This window comes from Oryza glaberrima, chromosome 3 (genome assembly GCF_000147395.1).
Source record: "Oryza glaberrima chromosome 3, OglaRS2, whole genome shotgun sequence".
Taxonomy (NCBI): domain Eukaryota; kingdom Viridiplantae; phylum Streptophyta; class Magnoliopsida; order Poales; family Poaceae; genus Oryza; species Oryza glaberrima.
The window spans coordinates 1,254,198-1,269,121 of NC_068328.1; the positions used below are offsets into that span (position 1 = coordinate 1,254,198).

The 14,924-nt window shown below is 43.9% G+C and overlaps 1 protein-coding gene across 1 annotated transcript; it reads left to right on the forward strand.

Annotated features, from left to right (window-relative positions):
• Positions 1 to 3,961: 3,961 nt before the first annotated feature.
• LOC127765430 (uncharacterized) lies at positions 3,962 to 6,558 on the forward strand. Its single transcript, XM_052290333.1, has 3 exons — positions 3,962 to 4,506; positions 4,649 to 4,926; positions 6,202 to 6,558. Exons 1-3 carry the CDS (start codon positions 4,203 to 4,205, stop codon positions 6,256 to 6,258), a joined length of 639 nt encoding a protein of 212 aa, XP_052146293.1. The 5' UTR covers positions 3,962 to 4,202; the 3' UTR covers positions 6,259 to 6,558.
• Positions 6,559 to 14,924: the final 8,366 nt, after the last annotated feature.

The window sequence follows — 14,924 nt, forward strand, 5'->3', positions numbered from 1 at the left end:
CGAGACAAATCTTTTAAGCCTAATTGCTCCATGATTTGACAATATGGTGCTACAGTAAACATGTGTTAATGATGGATTAATTAGGCTTAATAAATTCGTCTCGCGGTTTACCGACGGATTCTGTAATTAGTTTTTTACAGTGTCCGAACACCTTATGCAACACCATATATAATACCTGATGTGACACGCCAAAACTTTACACCCTGGATCTAAACACCCCCTAAATAGGAAACCCTAGCCACCAGAGTGCTAGCAATGTAGAGTTTAATCCAGCCCAGGATATACTTGATGATGCAATAAAAAAGGGGGGCCTCCGATGCAAAGGTGGATTCTCGATCTCGACCGTACATAAGAGATCGAACGGATAGTCAAGCACGTTGTATGGACGATTCGCAGGGGAATAGGGGATACGGCAGATCAATTCGTAAGGAGATCGACTCTGATCGAAGGCGGTACATAGCAGTACTGTAGTCATACGAACGGAATGTGCGAACTATGGAAGAAACGATGGGGAAATACACGGCCATATGGCGGCCATGGTCGCTGTCGTATGATCGAGCTGAGCTCACGCGAGGGAGGAAATCGTATGGGCGGCCATGGCGGCATCGGCATGTGACCTCATCACCTGAAACGGCCGAGCTCCGCCTCTACTCACTGCATGCCGCGAAATATCAAAGCAGTGACGTCGTCGCTCGCACCGCAATAATTTGGAATTGTTGCCAACTTTTTTCCCATGGCTGATCCCGTCATTCAAATCTGTACAATATGATATTATGATTTGCTTGCAGGATACAGTACGTCTTTCTGGTGTCATATCTAATTAATCACACGTGATCGGAGAGATGTGTACTCGACAATTCAAATGCATAACACAAATTGATATGTTGCTGCCATCTTTGGCTTGACAGGATCATGTGCTCAATAGCTTGCAGTGGTGATGAACAAACCAGCTGCTGGCCGTTAATTCGGTTTGGGGCACACGTGAGAATTGGTTGGGGGTAGGCAAGCAACAGAGGTGCTGTCAGGAGAAAGGGGATTAACGATAAGAAGCTAGATTCGGATTAATCCTAATCACAATCTTTCAAGGGCTACAATTAAAGGCCCTGCTTTACACGGAAAAGGAGTCTTCTGGTTAACTCATGCCGGAGATTTGAGTGGTAAGTGGATTAGCCCGTGACGATGAGGAGATCAGGAGAAGTCAAAAGGCAAAGAGATAAAGATGTGACACAAGGCGCACTGGTTTTAGAATTTAAGTTGGGGTGACGTGGGATTGTCTTATCCTCTAATCACCCTCCAATTGGACTCATACAAAGCAAATATCTGGCCTACCCTGTAAAAATAAAAACCCTCTCTTCTTTTTTTTTTTTGAGCATTTAGCTAGCCTATTCTGTATTTTCAACTTGCTTATATAAAAACAAACTTGAGTGCATCATTGGCACGTGGAACGGCCGGTTTGTATGTAGTGGTACTCTACGAATTTACAACAGCTGGGTTCAGAGTTTGCAGCATTTATTATAGACAGCGTGGCATCCATACAATCCACAATTGACACCTATTTGCAGTTGTCCCGTGCTCAAAGATATGATGAACTCACAAACAACAGCAGGTTGTACAATTAACAGCGAGTGTTGCAATTAGCTCAACCTAGAAGCTCCAGCTCTTGCACGTGAATATATTTGCATAGAGTCCAAATTTTGACCGGAGGAAAAGTAATGCGTGAAGGAAAGACCAGCAATACTAGTAGTGGGGTAGGTTCTGATTACTGAAAGGCCCTAAACGAGTAAACGACAGCTCCCGGTCAAACTCAAACCAACAACGAAGGAGAGAGAACGAAAAAAACTCCCGTTGTGATCATCAGCGGAAACTTCTCCATGGTTTGTCAAACAAGAAACATGATCAGATCACCATCAGAAGCTTCTTGGCGTTTTGTCAAACAAGCAACAGTTGCTCGTGATTCCGTCACCAAGATTCTCTTAAATATTCAGTCGTCAACTGATCGAAATCCATCGTTCTGATTTCTGAAACCAGAATGCCAGAAACACGCAGAGGGCACACGCAACAAACAAACCCACGGTTAATTCGAGAAGAATACCCTGATATTGCAATTAACCGAGATGCTCCCGGGCCAAACAATTCAGAGTTTCAGACGCAGGCAGCAGTGCTGCTACCTGGCAGAAAGCTCGCCGCGGAAGTGTTGATCTGGTCAGCAGCTATACTCAGCTCAGCCAGACAAGCCGTCCAAGACTCTCCAAGGGGTCAGGTCCCAGCACTCAAAACCCGTGAGAATCCTCGTAAAAAATGTGGGGGAACGGGACGGCCGGTCGCTTAATAATCCACGACGATCTGCAGGGCGGCTAGCCATGGAGGACCGAGTTTTTTTTTAGGCCCTTGGACTCGTGGCTATCACGAGGGCGGCCGTTAACGGTTACCGCATGCGCGCGCCGCCCCGCGGCTTCCCAACTCCACCACAAGGGATCGGGACGTTGGCGCCGCTGCGAAATTGTAGCGGAAATCACGGCATGTGGAGAGGGGGAGTACCGGTGGTGGTGTGCATCGAAATCGATCGCGGCCATGTGGTTTTCAACCTGGGATGTTTTGAACTGCCCCGATCGCGTTTTGAGTCACATGGCGGCCATGTGTTGTGTCCAAAAGCACGGGTTTTTTTAGTCGTGTGTACTGCTATCAGCCTGTCGTTTTTTTCCGTTTGGTCATTACACGATCGGTTTTCTGATAAACGTTGCAAACGAGAGACAGGTGGATAACAGGGATCGCGCTGACAAATTGCACTTCCTTCTAGAAGTAGTACGTCGCTCCATTTGGCTCATGAATAAGCAATGAACAACTCATGGCAGCAGGGCCGATCCTATGATTTTGAGGGCCCTAAGTGAACTCATCGCGATGGACTCTCTAAACTATATATAAAATTTTAATAATATATAGATAATAATTTTACTGCAAAACGATAACAAATACATCCATATATTAAATTTAACATGTCTGGTAATTATGTAGAAATAAAAATAACAATATATTTGTAACTTGGAATTAATATCATTATTCATTAACTTAATGAAGAACAAAACCCCATCATATCCGTTGCTCCCATGAAAAGATACTTCTTCGGGCATTTCTTGATGCAAAATCATCAATAACGGTATTAAAATCAATAGTGTTCAAGATATCCTTGTCAATTGAGCACATAGCCAAGCCATTTAACCTTTCTTGTGACATAGTTGATCTCAAATAGTTCTTCAAAACTTCAAGTTTGAGAAACTTCTTTTAGCTGAAGCTACCGTCATAGGTACAGTTAATAGATTTCGATAGGCAACTAAAACATTTGGATAGCAATCTGCATCCATAACGAACTTAAGAATCTCAGGCGCGAACATCGAAGAATCACACATTTAATTCTGAATAAAAATCATTGATCTCAACATCGTATGAGGTACTAAACTACTAGTATTAGGTGTTGGCCCCTCCACTATCATGGGCCCCCGGCGGTCGCCTCGGCTGCATAGGGCCAGGGCCGGCCCTGCATGGCAGTTGTTAGTAATAAAAGATTTTGTTAACTAGTCCTGAAAGGCATAGCCGCCGTAATTCGTACTACACGGCAGCACAAAGTGTTCCCAGGAATTTCCATCCACCGGTTTCTTTTTCTCCCCTGAATTTATCTACGTGTTCATGTACTGCTACAATCGCCATAATTCTCTAGTTTCGTACACCTGAAACCGCGATGAAAACTCGTTGAGAAGATATACGCAAGCCGCAAGCGCGGGGGAAGGTTCTCAGCGAAGCCCACGCAGATGCTGACGCAGCGCAGGCGTGGCGACTAAGGGCAGCCACGGGGCCCACCAGGTGAGCCCGTGGCCGTGGGGTCGGGTACTCGCGTGGGCCCACCTGGCCGGTCAAATCTTGTTCCTTCCTCCCTTTACTACCCGTCGTCGTCGTCATCTTCTTCTTCCTGGTATTCGCTATTCATCTCTGACCCCGCGGCGCACCAAAACCCCCGTTTCCGTCTCGCGTTCTTCGATCGCCTCCGCTTAAAAAGCTCGCCGCCTCCGACCGAATCCACTCCCCCCCCATCAATCCCGCAACCCTACCGAAACCGGTAAACCACTGGAAGAAAGCGGGTTCGATCGATCGATCTTGCTAGTGCGGCTATATCTGCTAGTAGGTGAATTGGTCGCTCGACGTTGGTGATCATGGTGGAGAAGACGAAGCTGCAGCTGCCGCTGGTGCACAAAGAGCGGCTGTGGGCGCGGCCGTGGCGGTGGGCCAAGACGGTGTTCTTCCTCGTCTCCATGCTCGCCTCGCTGCTGCTCGTCTGCGCGCCGCCGCTGCTCATCGTCGTCCTCGACCTGCTACTCCCGCCCGCGCTCCTCTCCAACTTCCACCGCGCCGCGAACCACCCCGCCTCGCTCATCGACCAGGCCAGGGGCTTCCACTTCCGGTCATCGCTCGTCGACCTCCCCGCCGTCTCCGCCGCGCGCTCCCTCCTCATCCTCTGTGAGTAACCCCACCATGCAATCGGTATCAAGCGTATGTGCGATTCGATGCGATCCCCTTAATCTTTTTTTCTGCGTGTTCATCGATCTCATGTCGTCATGGTGGTTTGGCTGACGAGCACTTGGTGGGCGTTGTTGTGCAGGCGCGTACACGGCGTGCGGGGGAGGCGCGGCCTACCTGTGGGTGGCCGTGGCGTGTAGCGTCGGCTCCGTGTGCTACGTCGTCGCCAAGGCGGCCGTGGTGTTCGGCGCGGCGCCCGACGGGGCCGTGCTGGGGCTGCAGGGCAAGGGCCAGCTCGTAGCCGTGGAGGCCATGTTCCTCATGTCGCTCGCGCTCGCCGCCGCGCACATCGCCATGGCCTACCGCGCCAGCTGCCGCGAGCGACGCCGCCTGCTCGTCTACAGAATCGACGTCGAAGCTGTAAGTGATCGATTCCCTTTCTTTGCTCGTATCGTATCAATCGTTTCTTTTACCGAGTCCATGTCACGCCCGCACAAAACAGAGAAACAAACGATTCCGCCTAGCTGTAGCTTGTAGTGTGGATTGGAAACATATTAAACCCAAAATATGCAAGCTTTCCAGATTCCAATCCGTGTTTTAGAGAGATTCTGTAGAACAATACGCTTGCCGGGTGTATCCTGTATTGCCCATTTGCGCAAACGCTTTCGGCCAAATGTGATATAGGTAACGCGTCGACATAGTCAAATAGCGCCATGGAATCTGCTTTAGCCCTTGCCTACCAAGCCGTGTACTCCCTCCGTCCAAAAAAAAAAAAAATCAAACCCTGGTTTCCGTGCCAACGTTTGACTGTCTGTCTTATATAATTTTTTTTTATAATTAGTATTTTCATTGTTGTTAGATGATAAAACATAATTAATACTTTATGTGTGACTTATCTTTTTAATTTTTTTCATAATATTTTCAAATAAAACGGACTGTCAAACGTTGGACACAGAAACCAGGTTTATCTTTTTTTTTTTTTTTGGACCGAGGGAGTACCTGTGAGCAACTGTGCGAAGGAGGTCCTCGCGATTTCTGCTTTGGAGATTCCTGATTCCTCACGCACAAACTAGCCCCACCAAACTTCTTACCTCCACCTGAAATTTCAGATAGCTACGAGTAATTACTGCAGTAATGGTTTACTAGCTGAATTGTTCCCACGGTTTAACTGGTAACTGTTGCTCTGGAATGCTGTTAATTAGCGATTTAGCACTGGTTCAGTTTTTTTCACATTTATCATTAAAAAATAGACTGTCAAATCACTCCAAACCGATTAGAATTTGAAGGAAAACCCGCATGAAGAAGATTAGTCTAACATAATGGCCTGAGCATATTTTCCATGCGTTGGACGTCACAGCCTAGTGGACCGATCAGGACATTTCTCTAGAAATATCTGGAAAATGCAGCCATCCGTGTACAATGAGCTCAATTGACATCACAACTGCAATTGTTTACCCTGTCACTATCCCTCACATCCGTGACAGTTTCTAGCGTGATATTCATGGCCAGGGAATCTACACGACCCTGTCAAATTTTAGCTGTCACAGTATTGAACAGGGAGAAACCCCAACTATTATCTTGAAGTTTCTAACGATTATTTACCCACAAAAGAACTGCATTGAATTGTATTAGTTGCCGGAAATAAAACAGTTTCCAATAGCATCTTGCTAATGAACTCTTTGCTGGATCATGCAGGTAAGGCTAAAGGGAGGCCAAACACCCAAGTCCCTGAAGCAGCAGTTCGCCGTATGACACTCGCTGCCTGGCCGTTGCAGTCGGACACAAACTGAATGCCACGGCATGGCAGGGCCCTGCAGGGTTCGTTCCTCCGGTCTCAATTTTTGGTTCGAGTAGATGTGTACAACACGACCGTTCACTGTACCTCAAGTGAAAAATAGTGTAAAGAAGATGTAAATACGAAACATTTGTGCTTCGGCCTCCTGCAGTCAATGCAAAAATAGGATGAGCCGTTCGGCAGATGCATGCTTGTCATTTTTGTTGGGTTTCCCATTTGTGAGCTGTGAGACGGAGGGGGTGGTTTCGTCGTGTGAATTTCCACAGGTGCGCATCGGTGACGATGCACATGATTGGATCAATTCGAATCATCTGGCCATCAGGTCGATATCTCTCCCCTGTGAGAGTGGCACGTTTGAGTTGAGTCCGTTTCAGAAGAACGCGTCTCAATCTTAACTGTTTTCTGTTTAAAATAAGTACTAATTATCTTAATTTTTTTTAAAGTACTCCTATCTGAAGCATTTCTGAGCCATCTCCAAACTCTATTGCTTAAACAGAGTAACAGCGTATCTTCGTTTGGAAGATGCAGATATCCTAATACAATCAGTCCTACCTCAGTCCTCAGACCAGCGTTTTGCTATTCATAAATCTATAAAAATTGACCAGCACCGGATCTCATCAAAATTATAAAACTATACAATACTAATATACGGTGACAAAAAAAAAGTTACTACAAGGAACTGCTTTGTATAATTCTCTGAATTCTCAAGGTCCTCACATGATCATGTGAATGGTCATTAACCGTGGTCAAATCAAACACAAATATATCGAAATTTATCAGGTAGCTCCATATGAAAGACGCTGAAGATTTCTTCCATGTTTCACCTAACTGATGGAAAAAAAATTCTGCTAACCGTAGAAAATTCAGACCAATGATCAATGACGCACCTGATGATAATTTAAAAGTAGCACTGCCCAATTGAATCGATGCTAGCAAGTCTTCTAAACGGCCAATAAGCTTGGCAATCTAGACCCTTGACCAAAGGGGTAAAGAAGACTTTGATTTGCATACAGCTTCTAGAAGTCCCAGTCAGCCTTTTCCACTAGAGGGGCCGGTTGAACGGAAACCACAAGTTTGTGTCTGGGCTACTACTAATAATTGTCAAATGTATTAGGAAAAATGGAAGATGCACATTGTGAAAAGGATCTGCTGGATTTCTGGACTCTTGGGTAGCGTACACACCTTGTGAATAAATGGACTTGGTTTACCGGCCCAATACCATAGTACTAGGCCCAACAAGATGTCAAGGTTGGATAGAGAAACAGGTACAGGGCAAGCAAACTCAAAAATGAAATTCCACTCGTACTAACAAAGATCGTCTAAATTTAAAAGAGCTAAATTGAAGTAGGCAGTCCATCATTGGATGGAGAAAAAGGATTAACCAATTTAACGTAAGAGTGTAAGACGCTCTTTCATGGAACGTCAAATACTAACATGTTATCAGATTTCAGAACCAAAGGTGTCTTTCGGGGGAAAAAAAAGGGGAATTCGGAATCAAAGGTAACATAGTTAAATACAAGAGGGGACTACCCTGTAGTTAAGTTAACCCTCGCAGAAAGGGGAAAAAAACAGCACTAGCAGCTAGTATCAGCCGTATTACCAGTGAGGATATACAGAGGCAGCTTGAAAAAAGCATAGGCATCTGAAGTTCTTTCCGGCGCGAACGATGATAATGATGGGCTGATGGCTTGGAATTACAATGCTCCGCATCCACAAAGTGATCGAGTCTAACAAAAGCACGCATGCTGTATATAGCCGTCGGCAGAAAGCAAGCTATACACGCATAGATTGTGTGAGATCGACGACCTGCAGAAACGCGACGAAATCCAGCTGACAATTACCGACATGGATACACTGCTTGTGGCCGAAGCAGACGGTTAATTGTGAGGCTGCAGGAAGACGGGTGCATGCATGGACAGCGTGTGTGCATCGTCCACAAGATGAAAAGACTGAAGAAGTGGTCGAAGGAGATGGTGAGATTGTAGCACGAAAAGGAGCGTGTTCCCCCGGCGCGGCACATACGTCGTGCGAGACAGATCCATCCCCCGTTCCAATCCAATTGGCCCACCCCTGTATACATCTCCTCGCCGCGGCCTCTCCGACGACGGCGACGTCTTATCTCGATCGGTACATGCACCAAGCTAGCTTGCCAAGACTTCGTGCAATTGTGCATCGATTTTTAGGGTTTGGGTCAAGACGTTCGTGTTAGAGATCGATGGTTGCATATGCGTGCGCACCGGCAGAGATCGAGACAATGTTAATAAGTTTGTGCGTGCGTGCGTGCCCCACGGTCGTTGAACTATGTGGATCCTCTTAATTCTGCACGGGAGAACAGCAATTGCGTTGCGATCTTGCCTGGAATAACGCTGTACGGTGATGGATCGATTCACTGTTAGCGCTGTGTGTTCTTCATATCGATGTCGGTGCCGACACGGACATCTCACATCGCTCTTGTACGTACTACTCCTACGTACGTACCCTGTGAGAGCTTTTGTAACGTGAGGCTGGTTCCGATCGAACGCATGGTCACGTACTAGTGTACATGACCTGATGGACATGGATATATTGTCCCCTGTCTCATTCTCGTATAGTATCACCAACTCTGTTTTGTTAAGGATATACTATATCCATTTAAAAAAAATCAACTTAGAAAGAGATGTGACTTCTCCTACAACAATGCATCTGGACACGTTATAGGTTGATTGATGTGACTTCTCCTATAACAATGTATCTGGACATGGTTATAGGTTGATTTTTTTTACGGAGAAAGTATACTACTCCCTCCGTCCCAAAAAAAGACAAATCCTGGTTTCCGTGTCCAACGTTTGACTGTCCATCTTATTTGAAAAAAATATGAAAAAAAATTAAAAAATAAGTCACGCATAAAGTATTAATCATGTTTTATCATTAACAACAATGAAAATACTAATTATAAAAATATTTCATATAAGATAGACAGTCAAACGTTGGCATGGAAATCAAGGGTTTGCCTTTTTTTTAGACGGAGGGAGTACTACGCAAGTGCAGATAAAATCGATTAATCAATCTCTCTCTCTCTATATATATATATATATATATGTATATATACTCGGCGTGCGTGTTAGCTTGGCATAGAAATACATCGTGGCAGGACAGGTGTCGCACCAGCTGGTGCAGGCCGGCATCTAGGAGGCCAGGATGGGATCATGGGAGTAGCACTTTTAACCGCGCAATCGTGCATAAATTTGAGGCGAGACTGCCGCGAGAGGTCAGGCCAATACGCGCTAGGTAATAAAAGTCGCGGATTCCTCACCCAGTTGCATTAGCGCCTGCGTCGTCTCTTCACGTTTGGCGTCACGGCCGGGTCCCGCCCTGATTGACGAAGAATACTCCTTGGAATTGTGGTCTCCTGCTATTCGCTCTACGTACGTTCCCATCTTGTTGGAGCGCGGCCGACTCGTCATGCGTAGCCCGGTCGCTGATTACTGCAGCCACGACGACGATTCATGTATACGCTGCTTGAAAAATTCTGCTTGTGCTACCTACCTGCTCGACCGCTGAACTTTCGTCCAATACCCTGATAGTACTAGCACCTTGCTTTGCAAGTTCAGTACACTAGCTTCCTCCGTTATATTTTTTTCTACATAGTGCAACAAATCTAGCCACGCTTAATTAGTCGTGTTGGTGTTTTTTTTTTCTGTCAATACATGATTCACCTAAAGATTTGCGGTGTTAACGGAGTCACCAACCATCTTCTACATCAAGATGGGTTTTGAAGATTAAGCCGATAAGCAGAGCTTGTTTAGAGATCAAACCAGCATCTAGGCTGATTTATATCGATTTGAAGATAACCGCCGGTCTCGTGGGCGAATCGGAAAGTTTACGGGATAAACCAATAAAGATGTATCACACTCTCACAGCGAAAGCGAATGATTTACAAAGTAATTGATAAAGATGGACTAAACTAGGGAAAAATAGAAGGCATAGCTAAAAAGTAAAGGTAAAAAAAATTCGATTAATTATGTAGGATTGAGGTCGGGGGTTAAAATTGAACTGGCCATAGCTCTTAGAAAGGGGTTGGTTATGCCTCCACAGTTTTTTTTCACGTCCTATTAGGCTTATAGATCAGTGTTGGGGGAATGGCTCCGGATGAAATGGCTAGCCTTCGAAGGGCTTGCAGGGCTTCGAGGAGCCATTCTCCCCAGGGAGATGACCTAGGGTGAATACCACCTTGGAGCTCCGAACGGAGCCCCCACTCCGGAGACAACCAAGGATCCCGGAGAGCTGTCACGGTTTCGGAAGCCACCTCGAGCTCTGGAGCCCAACGAGGCTTCGGAGGCTGCCCATGGGGCTCCGGAGATGGTCAAGAACTCCGGAGCATCTGTGGCTTCCGGAGCCTCGCGAGGGCTTCACATGCCGGCAAGGTTTCTGGAGCTAGCAGCGTGGCCTGGAGGGAATCAAGGCTAGTTTGAGGACCAGGCACTAGTGGGTTAGAATGAATGCACACTACGCACCCCAACTACCCCTGACACCATTGACGATGACGAGACGGCGCACGCTATTACCCGGAGCAGGCTTTTATCCGGTTAATAGTGGGCACCCTCGGGAATAGGTGCCGCTCCCTTATGGGGCGCCTCACTCCTGTCACCAGGAATTTTACTAATAGTCTAAGGGCTGGCCCACCGGCCAGCCACTCTAGATTCACTATAGGACCAGGGGCAATAAAGAAATTTCTTCTTGTATACCCTTGTATAAATATGTAAACATTGCTCACAGTTAAGCACATTAAATACAGAGGAATACACATGCACTTGTTGAGTTTTGTCCCAACAATCAGTTAGGACTCAAGAATCCTTAAGCCCAAATAAGAAAACCCAAGAACCAACAAATCAAACTTAGAGTAATCAGACTGGGCCCACACCATCGGTCCGACCGGCTATATGAGAGCGATCAGACTGGCCACATATGGTAAATCAGGGTTTTTTTTTTTCAAATCTGATCATGTTTCTCTTTTTTTTTTTTGAATGACTATGTTTTTCTATTTTTCATTTTAAGTGTTAAATTTAGGTGTATTAACACGTCATATTAAGATATGTCTAATATTCTGTAGTAGGTAGTAACATTTTGGAAGAGATGCAGTATATATAGATGATGATGAAAGCAAGCTAGCGACACTGGACAGTGATACTGATACGTACATCGGCTGTGGAACAAATCTTGTCCCTCTTGTCCTCTGCGAAGATGACACTTGTATGTGTAGTCTCGACTACTGCACACTGTAGGCTGCGCAAAACAGCAGAATTCAGAGATAACCGGTCGTGTTCGGTTACAACGTGCCCGTACCCGGCCGACGACGACTACAGTATTGCTTTTCCTAATGTCAAAATACATGTACAGTATTTGAGATCGCTTACCTAGCTACTTGCACGAGAGGCCTAGGAAGTGAGTATTGTAGGTCTACTAGTTTGCGCATGGATGCATGCACTGTTTTGACAGTTAGGCATAGGACTAGTATGTACTGCACACGGCTCATCTGAAGAGAATGGATACAATTAAGTAGTGGCTTTATGCTTCAAAGTAACACGGGATATGAAGCAAACACAGCACCATTCAAAGCCCAGATATCAGAACTGTATGGCTTTACTATTTGGCACAGAAAATTTCCTGATTGGCTATAGTGCATTAGTGCATGCTCCCTCCGTCCCACGTAAAACAAACATAAGACTTCATGTGAAATAACGAATTTGAATAGACGTACGCATATTCAGATTCGTAGTACTATGATGTGTCAAATCTAGTGCTGAATTGTTTTTATGGACATAGGGAGTACTCCTTTGTCCAGAAAGAAGACCCCTCTTAGGACAATGTATATGGACATACTCATATCCACATATATCAACCTAGGAGAGGATGTCCGGAGTCACATTCCCTTCTAGGTTTTTTTCTAGGTTTTCTTTTTGGGACGGAGAGGGAGAGGATGTCCGGAGTCACATTCCTTTCTAGATTGATTCTTTTTTGGACGGAGGGAATATGGAGTACCAGTAAAGTAGCCTATATGGCTATATATTGTGCAGCACACTGCAGCATGACGTGAATCCTTAACCTATACTGCAGGTAGCTCACGTGAGTGCAGAGTTTTCTGCGTGACATACAGTATGAGAGAGGAATGATACAATCATATACTAATAGAGAAACCGGCCGAACGTACGGTTTCGTCCATTTCTTTTCTAATGAGTACAACATCCAAGATTGAGACCATGCAATTTTCTCAATATCATCGAAAAATATACGGCTAGATCAGGCTGAGCATTGTAGATTTGTAGTAAGTTAAATATAACCAATCTCCAGTTCTCAAAAAAAGAGAGAAAATTCTCCTAATTAACATTGTCTCTTGCGCTATTGTAACCATGTTTACTTGCAATGGAATGTGGAACCAAGGAGTAGCTAGTATCCGGCAGGGCCGTTGGTAGTATAGAAGAGAGACAAATAAGAAAGCAAAGCTAGCAAAGGTGGACGAGATGTTGATGGACCCACAAATAGGCATGGTCCCACCGTTCTTTTTTTTTTTTGCTTGTTTTAATTGCAATTAGTTGGAAATGTGGACCACCCTTTCCCCAGTTGGCGCCAGGTCCTACATCTGGAATATTTTGTGGGGTGTGGACAATTGGAGCACATACGCTTTTTAGTGTTTTTTCTTTACCAAAGGATAACTCTAAACGACATATTTCTCGTTCTTTGCAAGTACATTTCACCAAGTGTTAAACATTATATCGTGTAAAAATTTTCTATACAAAAATTCCTTTTTGACGTGTCACCAAAAATCCTAGCCAGACAGCCACATCAAACTCACCCTAAAAGTTTCTTAATAGTTTTAGAATGGTTATATTCTACAAAGTTTAAGAAAGATTTATGTACAGTTCATAAACATTTTCATCAACTTAATTTCCTTACTCCTTTACTCCAAATAGGACGAGAGAAGATGCATGTACGGGCGAAAACTTAAAATGGATAAGGCTTGGTCTTCTAAAAAGTTTTATGCGCAAATTATACTCTTACGTACTTTACATCCATACATAGCTTGATCAAAATTTCCATACACAAGCAAGTGTTGCAAACAACTTCTAATTAAGCAAACAAAAGACACATAGCCCCAAAAAAGGGATAGTGATGCCATGTAGTGGATTTTGTCAGCTATTAAGACGAATGATCAAATGTATATGTAAAAGTTAAATGTTGTGATTTTTTTATAGCAAAATAACAGGAGAGGCTAACACTACACTAATATACTTCATCAGTTTCGAAATGTTTGACACCGTTGACTTTTTAGCACATGTTTGACCGTTTGTCTTATTCAAAAACTTTTTGTGAGATATGTAAAATTATATGCCTACATAAAAATATATTTAACAATGAATCAAATGATAGGAAAAGAATTAATAATTACTTAAATTTTTTGAATAAGACGAACGGTCAGACATGTGATAAAAAGTCAACGGCGTCAAACATTTCGAAATGGATGGAGTATTAAAATACAATATGTACAAAATATTTACAGGTTATATTACAACAAAGAGTATTTCCACCTCTTTTGCTCTGTGCGTATGGAAAGGAAAGTTTTCCTTGAAATCCTTTTTCCAAAGAAAGAAAGAGATCTGAACATCATGGAAAATTAGAGCATATCTTCTAAACCAAATATTCCAGCAATATATTCATAAAACTTCTGCAAAGAAGGGATGTCCGAACCGAAGCTTAGCTGATCGAATCATATTTTTCAAAAAACACATGGAGTAATATTATGGCTAACTGCGTACATTGGAGGAATGGAGTAGATGCTAGCTAGTGGAACTCGTTGTGTGCTAACAAAGCCATATGAAAGGTAGCTAAAATTTTGCAACAACAGCCTTTTGTAAAAGAAATAAAGAACAATTGCACAACTATTTAATTAACTTTCTAGTCAAGTGGCGTGCATGCTTTTTGTCATCTCTATATACGTACCATAAGCCACCTTCACATACATGATGAACAGTAAAATTGCACTGGAATTCAATCACATAAGAAAGAAAAAACGAGTGATTACAAACTCAAAGGACATAGCCATGCAATCCAGGCAATGGTGACCGGCACATTAAATTGCATTCAAGCACTATTTTTTAATACAATGAGGTGCAAAATTTTTACACATTCATGAAAATAAAATATATGTGATGTTGCGAAATAAATTATGATGAAAATACCTCCAATAACTCTAGTTTTTCAAAATTCAATTTCTAGCTGTGACTGATAAGCAGACGATGACAGGCACACTTGTCACTATTGCACCCCCAACTGTGCTACATATATTGACCTCTACAAACCTACGCGAAATGATCATGGTGCTTCTTCCATTAGTCAGTCCATCAGGTAAAACAGGCTAGCTCTAGCTGCTCTCGCTGCAGTGACACGAAGAAAAGCTACAGCTATAGAGAGAAGGCAATGATTAGTTAGACTTAAGGTGTGATGTTTTCTTCTCTTTCCTAGACCTTGTTTCGATCCGGAGGACTAATAATTAGCCCTTCAAAATTTTACTATTTAGAAATATTAAACGTAGATTACTGACAAAACTCATTTCATAACTCATGGGCTAATTCGCAAGACGAATCTAACG

Excerpts from the sequence above, each read along its gene's own strand:
- LOC127765430 (XM_052290333.1), top strand. The coding sequence starts at position 4,203 with ATGGTGGAGAAGACGAAGCTGCAGCTGCCGCTGGTGCACAAAGAGCGG. Across the intron at positions 4,507-4,648 it reads GCGCTCCCTCCTCATCCTCT|GCGCGTACACGGCGTGCGGG; the intron begins GTGAGTAACCCC and ends GTTGTTGTGCAG. Across the intron at positions 4,927-6,201 it reads ACAGAATCGACGTCGAAGCT|GTAAGGCTAAAGGGAGGCCA; the intron begins GTAAGTGATCGA and ends TGGATCATGCAG.